Below are 17,047 nucleotides of genomic sequence, written 5' to 3'. Positions count from 1 at the left end.
TGACTATTGAGCAAGTTATTAGTGGATGTGTGAAACAGTGTTAGTTAGTGGCTTGCATGTCTCACAAGACCCATACTGAGCAGGTAGGCATTTGTGTGATTAGTAATGCATTTTCGCTGTGTGCCAGTCAAGTAACAGATGCTTATTGTCACACCATGACTTTCAATTGGTAAATGAGACTTTCTGTATAATGCCATGGCAGTGGATGTATATGATGTTTCAGCTTGTACAACAAGAGTATGTGATAGTGACTTTAGCGTTATTTCCTTGAGATGCTATGAAGTGGGTTTTGTATATACACATCCACCATGGTCTAGTTAGTCCTATCTGCAACATACATACAACATGCTGGTTCATAGGGATGCATTTAGTCACAAGTGTGTGAATAGGCATGTACCTATTTGCAGTACTTGGAGTAACAACGCCAACAAGGTGGGGAGAATTCCAGTGAGGAGGAGGTCCATATTGTCATTAGGGAAGGTAGGCCTCATCAACATTCCACACACGGATTAGATAAACAGGCTAGCATACAAAAAGGGGACAGTGCCAGGTGACAAAGGAGGTGGCATGATGATACACACAGGTCCACTGAGAAACAGGCTAAGAGGCACAGACAAATGTTACTGGGCAGTTTGCCTCTAGAAATTGACGTAGTCAACATCTTCTTCCTCTGATGTGTGTTGTGCTTCCCTGAGGGCTGAGGGTGGTGGTGTTTGTGTGGGAGGCAACTGAGGTACCCGCACATCAGGGGCAGAAGAGGTGGCTCCCCTGTCCCTGACAGCAAGTGTCTGTGCCAGCAAGGAAGGCGGCACAGGGCCTGATGGCTTGTCAACATGGCAATAACATCACTAAGAAAGGCACCCATGGGTGCTATATAGGAGTCGTGCTTGCACTTCATAGATTGCAAGATGGTGTGGATGGCCCTCAGCTGGGTAGCAACCTAACTGGTCTCATATTGGCAGGGCTGTTGCTGTTGCCTCTACCTCATGACACAAGCAATATTAACCAGGGACTGTTCCATTCTATGGAGCGAAGGGTAGGTGCCTTTGATTGCCTCAGAGATGTCAGCAGAGGGACTGAGGCACCTACTGACTCCTTTTAGGGTGCCCATGATGGTCTCCATTTCCGCCTGCACCTCATCTACCAGCTGCTGCTGGACTCCTTCTGTCGTTCATCTGGAGACCCAGAGACACTGTCATCCCTTGCAGTGATGGGAGAAAGTGTTTAAGTGGAGTCCTGAGTTTCTGGAAGGTGTCACCGTCCATGAAGGGAAGGATGTCATCACCAACAGGCTGGCCACCCAGGGCAGGCTGCTGGTTAGGTGTAATTTCTCCCTCTCCAATCAAATTGGAATATGTTAATGGTGATCTATGATCGATGAATAATTTGGCTGACATACAGACTTTATTCCCATTCCCTTTCAGTGAAATATTGATGTGTAGGACATATGTTACTCGAGGGAAATGAGGCCAAGTTGCACTATAGTTGCCTTTCAGATGGCAATATATTTACATTGTTCACATGACCACTGTGTGACAAGGGTGCCTTTCTGTGCCATACCACACAACGCAACACAGTTACATAGCATGCTGGCCTGCCCTGCCTGTGAGGGAAAGCTGAGGTAAGGGCCACATATCTTGTTGATTAGCTTTCTTTTTCATGATGGCTATACTGATAAGGGAGTCCTTTAATCACACCCCTACTGTTCACATTTCATCAAGTAACCAGGGTCCCTGCATTCTCTCTAGACCACAGCTCCTGCGAAAGTGATGTAGGTTTGGTCATGTATTTGATTTGATCCTGCACTCTGCCTTTCACACAGTACACCACACCAGTCTGCCTTTTTGTACTGTCTTGCTTGCACTTTCTGCATTAACCCCTTCCAGGCTGATGACGAGCTCAGCTCGTCATGAGCGTAACCTGCCGTGCGCTCATGACGAGCTGAGCTCATCATGAACCGCGGGGTTTTTAAAATCGCCGCGCACAGCGGGAAAAGCCGCCGCAGCGATGCGGTTAATGTGACCTAGGGCTCATATTTGACATGCATCCACACAACTCTACACAGCTGGCAATCTGGCTACACTGCAGGAATGTGTAAGTGCATGTACTTACCATAGTTTACTTATTTGTATGTAATTATGTAATTTCATTACACACACAGCTGTGTCCAAAGTTCAGAACAGTAGGCACGACATACCATCTCTGAGGGGGATAGGTCCAGTCAGACTTGGAAAATTGCAACCACTGCAGCTTACTGCATTTCTTCATTTCCAGAGTTTGTTATCTGCAGATATCACACATCTCTTAACCCAGCCCGCCTTTTGCACCTGTACATGACTCCTCTGGTAATCCTTATTTAGACCCAGGTACTCTACATACTGTCACACACTGATGGCACAGAGATCATACATTGGTTCTCATGTGACACCAACACCACCAATATAAGTTACCATATGCAATTGACCGACATACATATCTGTATGTGAGAGCTATTGGTCAAGCTGTACCCTGCAAGCTAGTAGTAATTATGTTCTGTGGCATGTACCTACTCTGGCTAACCACACAACTAGGTACATACACCTCACTCTCCAACCTACCCCAAAACCTGTCCAGCATCCTGGACACCTAGCTAATCCTGTCACTTGTGGCTTAGTCAGACATTTCTTTTTACAGCTCCCTTCTGACATCTGCTACACCTTCACCCTGGTCCACATTACATGTAGGATGTAGTACACCAATGCCCTCCACTACAGCATCCTTTCACAACTGCTACTGAAGTGTGACACTATCAGACACAGCAGTGCATGACTATCACTCAGAATACCTTGAGGTACACATGTCGCAACTCACCTCCTCACTATGCAATAGCTCCCCATTCAGACCCAGTGCAAGATCAATGTGCTCAGCCATACCCACATTGCACTACACTACCAGGGGCCCACCAGGCTCACACACCATCTATTCTTCCAACAAACATTCATGGTCCTCTGGTATGCATCATTTGCATTCACCCCCGCTATACATTTTTACATGACAAGAGGTAGGGTGGTCTCTAACATGGTGGGTGGCAGTTGTGTGTTCTCACCCAAAACATAGGGACAGCTGTGTGGATTGTAGTTTCATGCTAGTGACTATACATGTGGTTCTTCGTATGATCCTACTTGGTTATAGTTCACATACTCCACACCTGAACCCCCTCTCAGGTAAGGATGTAATCCTCTGATAACCCCATTCCATTGCTTTACTGTCCAGTTTTGACTCCATGGGCCTATAGACACATTGGCCTCATGGTGCAAAGGGGCCTGCATTGTCACAGTCAGGTTGGGCAGGGTTCAAGTGTCAATGCATGATGAGCTGCTCCAGTTCAGGTTTTTTGCTTTTTATGTGTGGGACTTGTAGTCCTTGTCACTCATATTATACATTCTACTACAAGTCCCAATATACAAAGGTGAACCTGGACTGGTGCTGCACATCACACATGGACGGGACAAACATTGATGGAGCTTGACTGGCCTGTACAACATGTAACTGGGCAGAATGACTTACATTTATATGGTGTATGAATTAGCATGTGAGAGATTCCTCCCCTTTCCCTTGCACACAGCAGAGTGCAGCACAGGAACTCAGCTTGCAGCGCTGCACAGCATGACAATTTAAACCGTATTTTCCCTTGTTGCCACTTACCATGTAGGTGTTGCTAGTCCTCAAAGCCAGCACTCTCCTGTCCTTCCACTCTAGCCAACAACTCTGCTGGGATGACTGATATCACCTGCTTCTCCAAGGGGTCCAGCACCTCCTGGTCCTCAGGCCTTCTTCCTCCAGTCTGCTGACCTCAGGTTATTGGCCAGTTTCTCCTTGGTCCTGCGCTATAGTCATGCCAGCGCTTCCTGCACTCTGGCACTGCCCTTTTAGTTTGCCATACACTGTTTTGCTTCTCCACTATGGGCTGCCAAATTGTCTCTTTCTTTGCTAATTGCAATTTTGAGGCGGCAAAGAGAAGATCTTCATTCGTTGGCACCTCTGTAATTAAAGTTTGGATCTCTTCACTGAAATTACTCTTTCTCTTCCTTTTCCCTTGGGGGTCTGTCTGGACATCCTGGCTGGTGTTGGGGTTGTTGCCCTGAATGCCGCTGCCTGCTCCATAGCTCCCTTTTGATGTGTAGAAAACTTTCTTTTGCCAACGCACCACTTTTTGAGTGATTTTTGACGCATGACGCGCTCTAGTGTAAAGGTGATATGCGGCATGTAAGCATTGGTTTATGACCTACAAAGTAGCTCAGCATCACTTTGGCTGGCAATGCGTCACTTTTCTCTGTGCAATCTGTACCATGGATGTGTCAATATTTTTTATGCACCATGGGACATTTAGACATAGTGCACCATACCATAAATAGGGTGCATACATGGCGTTTCGAACTGTCTCACCGCAGCGCACATTTTTCTGATGCATTGCTGCCTTGCTGCAGCGATGTGTCAGATCTCATAAATGAGCCCCAAATTGACACGGCTGGTTCCCATATAGTTCTGGTAAACAAAAATGGTGAGACTTTGTAAACGTCCAGCTACTGATTTCTAGCAATCTTGCATTTGACCAACATAGGCATCGTTTTTCTCATGACTTTACAAACCAGAGTTGAGACTAACCAAATACTGTCTGTCTCTCAAACAGGGTTCATTAAATCCCAGTCATCCTTATCCTTCTCTTTTACTCAGTTTTATTTAACCGTTAATTAAAACCTTAACAAACAGGCACAAAAGCTACAAGTGTTCAGCACACAAGACTTAAAACATCATAGTATTAGGACATACAAAACAAAATTCAGCACACAAACATTAAAATAGTGCCTTGTGAAAATGGGCGGACCAAAATAAAATACCAAGTGCAAAGCAGCATTTATGATAGGTCCCATGTACATCGGGGTATACTTTATAGCTCAATCAGTCGAACAATGAACAAGCGCAATAACGGGGTAAACCGGGAGAATGTCGTTTGCTTTCCAAGACCGGAACCAAGTCACCTTAAAACACACAGTATACTTGAAAGGGCTAAGAGCAAAACAAAATGTATCAGCTCCTAGACCGATTCATTGTAAAAGGAGCCAATACAGTATTAAACACCTACATGCATAGGGGCATTTTTGAATGATGACACAATGTGAAGGCAACCTGAATTATATAGCAATATAAGGTGACAAGTGCCAAGCAGCATTTTTGAACGGTGCAACGTAAGTCGGGCAGTCTTTTTGGCCCGCTCAAGAGAGCAGTGTGCAAAACGCAATAACGGAGTAACCAGAACCAGCCCATTTTAAAAGACACGGTACAGTAAAAAGTGCCATATTCAAGACAAGATTTTTGCACTCTGACATATAGTTTGGGCGTTTCTCAGCACAAAGCAGCCCAATCCTACCTGATTTCTAGGGTGCTTAAAATATTAATTTTAATAATGCCTTTGACACCATTGATAGACCATTTATAACAGATTGCAGAAACATGATGCCTGAGAACGGAGCATCTGGGAAATACTTTCATGTTATGAAACTATGTGGACCTCGGTGTTCATTGCCAAAGAGGAGAGAATAACTAGCATAAAAACATTCTCACAAGCAAGGACACACCTACCGGTCCTGTTAATGTTTCATTTATTATTTCGATCTACACTTTAAACTTTACAAGGTGGTTTGGATTGTTCCTAAGTTTGTAACTACTCATGTTTGGGCACTGTTTTATGCTGATGATTTGACCATCTTAAGTTTGGAGTGACTTTTTTGAGGGTCTTTGTGAAGGACATGGTGAATGGGCAAGTGCAGAGGCCAGTCAAGTGATATACAATTAGGCAAATGAGTGTTGGTATGGCAGAGATAACATGATCTACTTTGTTACCTTGAAATGTGTGGGTAACATTTTCCCAAATGTGCAATTCCTGGTGTTAACACTCTCTATTAATGAAACTTTTATGGTCTCGATGAAGGACTTCACTGAGACTTTGAAGTGTCAATTTAAGGGGTGTGATTATTGTCTGGGTTGGTGGCTATTTCTACGATTGAGTGGACTTTGTCTCACTGGGGCGTCATTCACAACTAGCGGCTGTGTCAGAAGTGTGTTGCAGTGTTTGCTTACGAGATAGGAGGAAAACATGAGAACACTCTTCGTCATCAAAACTGTCTTCACAGGACTGGAAGGCATGGCAAAATCCCTGACTGTGCAAGGCAGTGAAACATTCCTCTAAAACCTATTGATTTATGCGGCCCTGCTGATAAGTACTGCATCTCCCTAATATGAAGCACATTCCCTACTGTGCTGGATTCAAGGGGACCGATCCTTCTCTGACAACAGGCCAGAGTTCAATATTGAACACTCTGGTTTATCAAAAAATTATTATTGGCATGAATTTCCAATCGTGCCACATGCTGATATCAGGAGAGGTGGGCTTTGAGGTGCTTACAGTAAAGTGTCTAACACAGACAGGCTGCTGATGATATATGATTTAGGGGTAGTAGGTTCATGGTGCCAAAGTTTTAGTCAAAGTGTGCCATTGCACAATATACTAGCCTGCCTACCACAAACTCTAATGGCATTCCTTCAACATTAGTATCAGATGTTATGGTATTATAGATTGCAATGTGGAGCTGTGTTATAAATTGTCTAATGCTAAAGCCTCTGACAAGCTATGTTTTGTAACACTAAACACGCCATCCTATGTCACATACAAATCATGCAGTCCCTCAACATTGCTGTCAAGTGTGAGATTAAAGTGTAGCAGAGCCCTGAAATATAGAGCTCTACTATCTGACACCTCCTATGAAATTCTCAAGCATGCATGTTAAGTCACAAGATATTCAATTGTCAATAGATTAAAAAAAAAGTTTGTCAAGATCTCAGACCTGTGCTTACCCCACCCTTCTGGGGGAATATGTGGGTAATTTCACTAGACATGGCAGTGGATCAGGCTGTTTAGGTTCAGTGGTTGATCCTCTACAATTTCTGGAATAGTGGATGGTAAAGAGGGTGGAGTGTCATTATTGGGATATTAGCCATCTATATAGGATGGTTAAGGCCCTAAAAGCATCGCTGGTAGCTGCTGGTTTCCCAGTAGATTAGCCGCCACTGTTTCCATACATGTCAGACTCTTAAGGCCTGAGTCTCAAAGGTAAGTTTGTATGTGCTGATCTACTCATGTGTAGATCTACCGCTACACTGAGGTGTAACTCCCATTTGTTTTGTAACTCACCCTTTTCGAGTAGACATTCACACATAGGTGTGCACTTAAGAGTTTCAACCCTCAAGTAAAGGAGTGTAGACTCATACGGCTGATTTTACAAGTGTAAAGTTACCACCTGTTGGTGAAGATCTCCACCATGAAGGTGGAGTTTTCTTAGAAGAAAACATAGGGAAATATAATAACGTTTCTTGTTTTTAATAAAAAAAAAAAAAATACATTACGTAAAATATAAATGTAAAATAATTATACACAAATATTTTAAACTTAGGACTACTTGGACAAATACATCACCTCTTAAAATTTACTTTGTGTTCTATTGTAAATGAATTGCAATACATTAATTTAAGTTTTATTTTTTAACAATACTTAAAAAAATCAAAATCACCGATAATTAAATTAAGAATAATGCAGTTTAGCATTGTTTCACTTACTTTTTAACTTAATTAGAAATATATTTACATACATATGTATCCCATATATAGATAGATAGATGTTTGAATCACTAAATATATAATCAATCGATCAAATCAATTTAAATTTAGAATAAATGTAGTTCTATTAATATTATTTCCCATGGGACGTTAGTGTTACAGTTTATCTCCATTCTTTTCAATGGGAGTGTGTTGCAGTACCAGTTGTTGGCCATGTGTGGTGGGTCACATATTCCAAGGCTGGACCGGAGAACATTTAAGCCTCTTTAATCCCTATTGGGAATGTAGTAAAAATGGAGATGTATTTTGTGACTTGCTACTGTCTTGCTCTTATGAGGACTTGTGTGTTGAATTAGCGTGTACCTTCCTAAACCCCTTCTTAAATTTACCTTAACCCCACCAATTTTAGTAATTAATCCCCATTTTCTCACCGCTAAACCTTGTCCCTCCCACATTGCCTACCACTGTCCTGAAGGTATGTATGAAAAAATCTCTGCTACTGGGTTGGAGATTTCAATACAGAAAAGAATTAAGAGGTAGAGGTGGCGAGTTCCGGACATAGGTTTGTTAATTGCTTTTTTTAGTATGTGAAGTAGTACTATTAGAGTACTACTTTACGTACTCCAAAATACCTTTTGTAAATAAGGCTTTTAGTGTGAAGGCCAGAAAAATATGTGCTTTTAGAAGCAAACGTCAAAAGCACACACAAGTGGTTGAAATCATACTTCATCACGAAGATATCAACTATGGTCTACTGCTGATACCTCAGATGTGCTTTTGAAGAGAAATGTTTCAGTCAAATTACTTTTAGTTATTAATAGCTCACCAAAAGATGGCTTAATGCTTTCATGTTTAAGAGGTAGCTAGGCTAGAACTTGTCTGTAACTACCTTAAAATTTTAAATAATTAAGGTGCATTTCTGCAAAAGTCATTCTGTAGTTTAAATTGCCTAGCTGTGGTTAATATTGATTCAAATGCTGCCCCTGTAAGGTTTCAAACATTGTTGAGTACCTTTCCTTGAAGTAAAATAAATACATTTAAAACAAAAGGGCATAATGTGTAATACAAAACTGTATTGTACATTTAATATAACTCTATGGGTACTTTGAAGGTTAACATATAGTTAAGTGAAGAATGATTGCCTATTGTTTAAAAAAATGTACATAACTCACATAACATAAAAAAGAAGAAAAAAACAACTAGAGAAATTATATAAAATACTTAGCTTATATGCTGGCAATGCCAATTTGTTTTCTGAACCCAATAGATTGCTAAATGTGCTTGGTAATGATGGCAAGGCGACAACTACCTCAGGAGATTATCTAATAATACAGTACATTTTATACGTAACATTTCCATTGTTTTAATGTTCACAAGGCATCACTCAACTGTGGGGATCAAATTATTTCACGTTGAATATAGATGTTTAATAATCTTTAGGATCTAAGAGTATGATCAATATGGAAACATTCAGAATACCTGATGATATCCACTGCTTGTTCAATGGACATGTCTTCCACAGCTTCATTGTGCAGCTTAAGGATCTGATCACCTGGCATAAGCTTCCCATCAGCAGGACCACCTGCCACAAAATATTCATATTTTAGTCTCTCAATTTTCATTGATATATATTCATTGGTTGTCATGACATTCAGTAGTATGCATGCATTTATTCACTTATTTCGAACCATTAAACTGCGATAATGTGTAACCTTTAGGAAACTACTGAGTACTTCAATACAAATCAGTTATCTTCAAATTGATTAGAAAATTATTACCGGCGACTAAGGAAGGGAGGGAGGAGAAGGCACTGTACAGTGCACAACATCATAGTCGAGATATCAGTCACACTATGAAGGTCTAGGTGAAGGGCAGGAAGCATTAGATGTGACAAGGATAAGCCGTCATCAGGAATACATGTAGAGTCCTATCCAAAAGTAACATTAATATCTCTTCTTACTTCCTTGATCTCTTTAGTTGCCTGCTTAGAGGCATATCTTGTAATATTGCTACCAGAAGATTCTGACAGGTGTTTGACTGTTAATAGGGATGTTTCAAGGGGAAAAAAGTTAGTTGATGATGAATGATCTGGGGATTGGTGGATGTAAGACAGCGCTGAGAGATATGGTAATAGCTCACTTTTTCACACGCACCCCAAAATAATACTTCTCAGTTATGTTCTGACCTTTAGTAACTTGGGTTCAGAATAAACAATTCTAAAATGATTGGCTATGGTGGAGAACAAACAGAGAAATGTTTTTTACCATCTACCCTGGCCCTCATCTCAAGTTAAACATTTATTTTTTCTAAAAACTTTTTTTATTGCATTTCACATCCAGAAGAGTTGTATTTCAATACAGAGTATAGCGTGCCTTGTATCATTGCAGGAAAATATGTATAACATAACATGTGTATTTGAATAGCTCACGTTCACCTAAGGATATCTTTCCCCTGAATAACAGATGGTTATTGTTACCCAACTCAATGTTATTCATTTTATCTATCTCAGAAGGATGCAAGTCTGAGTGGACCCGCTGGAAATTGAACCTTTGACCATATGGTCAAAGCAACAAAAAGGAGGTATGCAGTTCCTAACGAAGAACGACAGTGACTAATGAGGAGAAGCTGGTTAATGTACAGTAGCCCAGAAAGGAGGAAAGGGAATTCCTCTTTTCGGATGTAATGCCCTCACAAACCCAGCCCGCTAGGTGTCATGCTTCATCATTGGGCTTGCTCCTCGTCGGGACGGCGGTGCAATTCCCGACGGGGAACCTCATTGGGGGCTCGTTGGCGGATATCTTTTATCCTTGCCATTTGGTGAGTGTGTGTGTGGGGCCCTAGGAGGTGAAAGTGTAGTGTCTAGGTGTGTGATAGGTTAAAACAGGGGAAGGTGGTCAGGGCCACTACTTTAATAATCCTGCCTCCTACCCTGATTAAAAAGGTGATGGCAACCAACCACTATAATGTAATGGTTAGTTGCACTACTGAGGTTGACATGTTTCTTGCCTAATGGTCCCAAGGAGTGGGATCCAGCGCAATTCTTCAGTACCATAAGGGAATAAAATCAAGGTGTTTGTGAACTACACTACTAACTGATTATCAGGTATATTAACCTACGTTTTACCAGTTCTGCAACACCAAGAGCGGGAAACGTCTCCAGGTGCAGAAAACAATCTGGGATATAAAACAAAATAAGAATACATAGTCACTGAAGTGAGTAGAGTCTCATATCCACATAGTGATATCGTGAGCAGATAGAGACACAAGTGGAACAAAGCTAAAAGTAATCATACACTGGGGCCATAATCAGTGGTTGTTGATTTAACGCTATGTCATTGGTGTGATTAATTAGCATGGAAACAGTGTTGAAGGGGACAAGGTTAAAAACATTAGAAGGGCAGCTGAAAAACAGAACAATCATGACTGGTGGAAAATGGGAAAGCTCAAGGCCTGAGTCTAGTATGTAACTGAAAACAACAGGTTTACTGAGATGCCACTCACCTAAATGGGGTTCACTATTTACCGCATTGGTCAGCTGGCAACAGAAGAGCACGTTAAAGAAACATGTTGTTACCTACAGGATGGGAACAACAATCGATCAAAGTGTGCCCAATGACCAAAGCTGACTTCGGTGGACCCAGCGTTGTTAAAATCAGACCGGCGCCGCAAGCAGCCCTCCCGAGTAGCCAGGAGTGGGGCCCACTGGCAAAAGGTAGGCACAAATGAGGAAGGGAATCCCGGGAGGCCACATGGAGCTGCCAAGCAAGGTAATATATCCAAGACCAGCTACCATCGCGGCGCAATCCCAGTAAGTCTCCCCCCCCATATGTACGGGACACAGCGAGCAATTAGTACCCACATGGTGGCGGTAATGCAAGTGGAGCATTAAGGGTGGTCACTAACGGCACATATGGTCGAACACAGGCCCTTACAGTGGATACATTTGTCCACTAAGCCATAAGGCCCCTACTCAACAAGGCCATTAAGGAATCTGATACAATATTTGGATCACAGTGCTAAAAGTTAATATTTAAAGTTAGAGCTAAATAATCAAAAAACATTTCCTCCCTCTCCACCCACCCAACTAAACCTTGTCACCAAGAAAGTCCAGCCTACAAAAGGCAAGTATCATGTCACCAGAAGAGTGTGAAGTGTCTCACCTTCTCATAGTCATATGTAGTCGGAAACTAATGCATACTACTGACATGAAGGGAAGTGTTGAGTGCCCGAGTGTAAGGCTCAAGTTTGAAATGTATATTTTGTGTATGCGGAGTGTGAAAAAAGTATTAGTGATACTTCCTTACCAATGTGATTAGGTATGGTGATTAGGCTAGCTAACAATTATTGTATTCTCTGGCATTAATTATCATCTTTTAGGGATTAAACTAAGTGATTGTCGGTAGATATAGAGCATTGGCCAATAAGTAACAAATTCTGCTGCTCTAAGATGCCATTGCATATTTACTTTCCATTACTAACACTAAACATCCAATCAACCTACAGTGTGCCTTAGATACTGAAAATCCTAGCAGAATCACTTTCGCTAAAAGTAATGAAATTCTTTTCTTGGTGCTTCTTGTCTCAAAAAAAACAATGGAGCAGAAAAAATTCTCCTTCCACTGTGTGCCCAAAATCTGAAACTCTTTCACCTCTCCAACCACAATACATCTACTGACACACACTACCTTCAAGAGAGTTCAAATACTTTCTATTCGTCTAGCATGTGCTTACTTTTCTACTTTAGCTTCTCCTCGAAAGATTGTTCCTCAATACTTTTATATCTACATTGCTTTCTCTCTGCTATAGTTAATGTTCTCTGTTTGTCTTTTCTCTAGTGTGATTTTCCAAAGAAATATTGTATATGCTACTTGATTAGACCTTATTTGAAAAAAAGGTTCCATATGTACAATTCACATTGATTACTTTCAATTATTTATCTAAATGAAATTGATCTGATGCAACAAAAGTATTTTCTAATTCCTAAAAAAGAGTATGCTTTTCAAGTTACACTTTTTGGCTACGTAAAACTGTTTTATTTAGTCAAGTTATGATACCGTTTAACTTGAAACAGTCAGAATTAAGTGTTTACTAACTTCATCTTTGGATGTCATGGCACAAGATTTTATTCGGTAAAGGAACTCCAAAGCTTGGTCAAACTTTTAATGCTTGAGTCATTCTTTACAGTACAGCCAGAAAACGGATCCCCTCAGTCTTTCACACACAAAGTTCATGGATGCATGTAATAAAACACCTTAGCCTTTTATTAAAATGTTATACCTTATAAAAGATTGCAAGGGGGTGTTGAAAATCTGGCTCCATTAAATTGTCAAACAACAGCCATAGTTCTGTACTGAACCTCCTGACAAATCTTTATATCTCACGCAAACCTTAATTTCCTGCCAGAATCCATGATAAGTTATTGGAATATTCACAGTACAAATGTGCCAGAAAGAGTGAACAATTTCCAGTTTTTCTGTACATTTAAGCTGACTTTTCCATCATACACCTTTAATGTTGCATCAAAGTGGTTACGTTTCCTAATTAAACATTAGACTACACAACCGATATCCAGAAGAGCCCGATCATGACAAGATAGGGTATCCACTTAAATTGACATATAATTTATCTATGTGAAGCTCATTAACTAAGTTACAGGGTTATCCTAAATACCAAACAAGGGAATAGTTATCGTATACCTTTGCTGGCACTCACTGTCCATTTGATACCCTTAAATCAAATGTATTTTCACATTCCATTGATCATAACACCCATTTGTTAACTACATATTACATTGGTTGCAGTTTGAACACACTACAAACTTTTCGTAAACGTGTTCTATATAAACTTAAAACTTGAATTCCATTATGCCATTGTAGGCCGATCAATATATAGCAGATTTCCTTTTCACTTGCTCCATTCTCTGACCTTCAAAGCCACAGAACTGACTTTGAAAATGGAAATGAAAAGGAGTTATGCTATGCTGTATCCATCAGATTTACAATTCGGTCTCTTCCTTCTTTTGAAGATCCTGAATGGCTCCCTTTAGAGTCACCTATGTACTGCTGAATAATGAAGAAATTAATGAATGAATGACTGAATGAGTGAATGAATTTAATTTCTAAAGAATACTTCTATCTTGGTACATGTTGCCCTGTGCCTAGCCTTAAAATCAGATCATTAAAGACGGAAAGCGGGTAGCTGAGTTAACTGAAAGAAGTAAAGAGTCTGATTTCTAGCAAAACACAGTTTCATTTTCAAAGTTACTTCAAGAAGGGCTGGAGGGTGTTCCATACCTAGGCTTTAAAAATAGAGAAAGCACAGCTGTTTATTTGGGTGCTGTAGACATGTATTCTTAGCAGAAATGTGGCCCTAATACATAGAATAACATGTATTATAGGATGATAACCTTAACAGCAGCTCTGCAATAAGTGTTGGAAAGGAGGGGGTAAGGTTTTAGCAAGTACTCTAAGTAGGTAACATCAAGTAGAGGTTATTTTGGTAATATTTTTTTTAAAAGACTCATTGGTATAAAATATGACACCCAATGTTGATTAGTATTAGGGTGGCCGAGATCACTTAAGCACAAATAGTCCATCTAGGTGTTGAGAGAAGTTCCAAAGCATGGCAGAGTGGCAAGTTATAGTTAGTGTTGCCTGGTTAGCGAGCTGAAAAGAGTGTGTATGGAGGTGCCCTAAGTAGAACGTATAATATTTTGAAGGTGGTGGATAAAATGTAAATAAAAGTTATAACTATAACTTCAGAATTTCTAATGTTTGCTAGGTTAAGTTTGGTTTGTATGGGAAAAAACGTTTTCCTAACTATAGCTAAGCTTTAACCTTTGTTTTTTTCTTTAAATGTCACTGTTTTTTAAAACTTTCTACTAAAAATGTGTTTCAGATCATAGAGTCCAGTGTCTTTGAGTGGAGTGTCATTATGAGGAGTATAGTACAGTAGACTGGAGTAGGGTGTGGTACAGTGTAGTGTCATAGAGTTTTGTGTCGCAGAGTGGAATAGCTTCTAGTGAACTACAGTGTCATAGAGGAGAGTGAAATCTTGTAGAATAGAGTGGTGTGAAGTGCAACAGAGTGGAGTGGCATAGCATGCAGTCAAGTAAAGTCTCATAAATTGGAGTGGTCTCTCCTACAGTGCAATGGAGTGGTGTGTTGTAAAGTTTTAGAAATTCTCATAGAGTGGAGCAAAGTGTTTTAAAGAGGAGTGTTGCATGACAGAGTGGAGTGCAGAGTTGCAAATTGTAGTTTTTATGAACGAAGAGGAGTACAATGTGGTAGAGTGGCATAGAGTGTAGAAGAAGTTTGTGGAGTGGATTTGCAAAGAGTGAAGGTGAGTGTTGAACAGTGGCCTACAGTGGAATATTATCATATAGTGGAGTAAAATGAAGTGCAGTGTATTGGAGTCCCTAGGATAGAATGGATTCAAATTTCAGGAAGTGTAGTATTATGTTGTAGAGTAGAGTGTTGTGGAGTGGAGTATAGTGCTGTAGAGTAGTATAACGTGTAGTAAAGTGTCATAGAGTGGAGCAGTGTGGTGTGCAGTGGGCTGGTATGTAAATTGATACTTGTATAGCGCACTACTCACCCGCAAGGGTCTCAAGGCGCTTGTACGAATAACGCTGTGGAACCCATCCTGGCTTTCCCTGTGAGGTGTCCACTCCTGGGCACCCCCAAGGTGGAGGCCAGGCATCCTTAGCAATGAGGGGGCCGTTGTGGAGATTAAGCAAGCTATTGCCCAGAGTTGCAGAGTGGGACTCCATGATTGGAATAGGCACCGAGGCGAGAATTATCAGGTCCGTGGAATTTTTTAGCCCAAGAACTGCCGAGGCGGGGAATTGAACCCTGGTCCCGGGCTAGACCTCTGCATCAGGGTCTGCCGCTCTAACCATTGAGCCACACTTCTCCACTCCACTGTTATGTGGTACAGTTTTGAAAAGTGTTGTACAGTGAATTAGAGTGTAGTGGCACAGAGTGGATTAGACTGTTGTAGAGTGGAGTGGTGTGATGTAGAGTAGAGTGCAATACTGTGTGCCAGACTGGAGTGGCATTGAGTGTTGTAGAGTTGAATGTCATAGAGTTAGGAAGAGTGGAGTAGTGGTGTACAGTAGAGTAGAGTGGAGCAGTATGTGATAAGAGGTGAGTTGGTGTATTTTGGGAAATATCAAATGGGCATGTTAGTAAACTAATGTCTATGGCTGCTTGATGAAAATATGAAATATCGATACCAAGAAAAATTAGGAAGCTAGAAAACAACAGCCAATAGACAAATTAAATACAATGAAGTATTTGTAGTCATAAATGTGTTGGTGTCCGAGAACTAAAAAAAATAAAACTAGCCTGCTCAAAGTTTGAGTAGGCCGGTTTTATTTGCTTTATGTACCATTGCTTTCTTTTATGACCCCTGGTACCTTGAAGTTTGTAGCAGCTGACAGGCAGATTTCACGACAGCAGAACTGCTATTTCAGGCTTGGGTGGGCTCCAATCCTTCAGATGTGGACTGCATCAGGGGAACAAAAAATACTTCTCTCATCTCTTCCTTGTCTCTTCCCCTCATGGGCAATGCAGTTACTGGCGCTGGGCACAAACGCAAAAGAGCAAAGCACAGAAAAGGGTCAATCCCTTCATGGCTTCAGAATAAAGCCATACAGTGATTGGCCGTGTTCTGTGAACCTCCCACCCCAAGCTGCATCATGTGGACCAGGCCAATAGGTCTACATGGCCGAGTTCTGAGCCAATCCATATGCTGGTCTCTTGCTGTTTATTTTAGCAAACAGTATGAGAACAGCACCCAGATTGACAGGGGCAGGCAAACCTAGCGCTCCTTAAGAGGCGGGGGACTGAGGCTATTATTCCCCTGCTCACTAATGATGCATGGGTGGGAAGGGTGCGCATGTCAGGCTGGTCACAGAAAGATCTCCGTCCAACCTGATATGCGCACTTTGCTTCAAGCCTGCTTGCCTGCTCAGCTTCAACCTGCAGTCCATTAAGCCCCACTACTCCCCTCACGCACCAGCATAGCACAACCGGCTGAATAAAACCATACATTTTATACATTTAATACAGCAGCAACAAATATGGGTGGGTCTACGCCCCATGCCCTAATAGAGGGGCCATCCATGCATGAGGTTCTCACAGAATTAGTTGGATTTGATAGGGATCTTCAGTACATATGAGTCTGAGATTTCCGGTTACATTTTGTAGATTTCTTTTGTTTGGCTTATGGCTTGGTTGATTTGGCTTGCATAGTATGACTTCTTTGCTTTCTGGATGGCCTTGAGGTAGTTTCTCATGTGCTCTTTGCAGTTTTCTTTGTCCATGAGATCTTCTTTGTCTTCCATCTTTGTTCCAATTTGCAACGTTTTCTTTTTAGATTTGTGTGAAATCAC

The 17,047-nt window shown here is 41.2% G+C and overlaps 1 protein-coding gene across 2 annotated transcripts in view; it reads right to left on the bottom strand.

Annotated features, from left to right (window-relative positions):
* FRMPD1 (FERM and PDZ domain containing 1) overlaps positions 1–17,047 on the bottom strand; it is a 1,188,014-nt gene that overhangs the window by 550,639 nt on the left and 620,328 nt on the right. For both annotated transcript variants that reach the window (XM_078676303.1, XM_078676304.1), the window contains exon 4: positions 9,130–9,232. In XM_078676303.1, coding sequence (XP_078532429.1) covers positions 9,130–9,232 — 103 coding nt within the window. The remainder of the gene's footprint in view (positions 1–9,129; positions 9,233–17,047) is intronic.

Source organism: Lissotriton helveticus, chromosome 2_1 (genome assembly GCF_964261635.1).
Source record: "Lissotriton helveticus chromosome 2_1, aLisHel1.1, whole genome shotgun sequence".
Taxonomy (NCBI): Eukaryota; Metazoa; Chordata; class Amphibia; order Caudata; family Salamandridae; genus Lissotriton; species Lissotriton helveticus.
The sequence above is the reverse complement of the archived record's forward strand: the minus strand, read 5'-3'. Positions and strand labels throughout refer to the sequence as shown.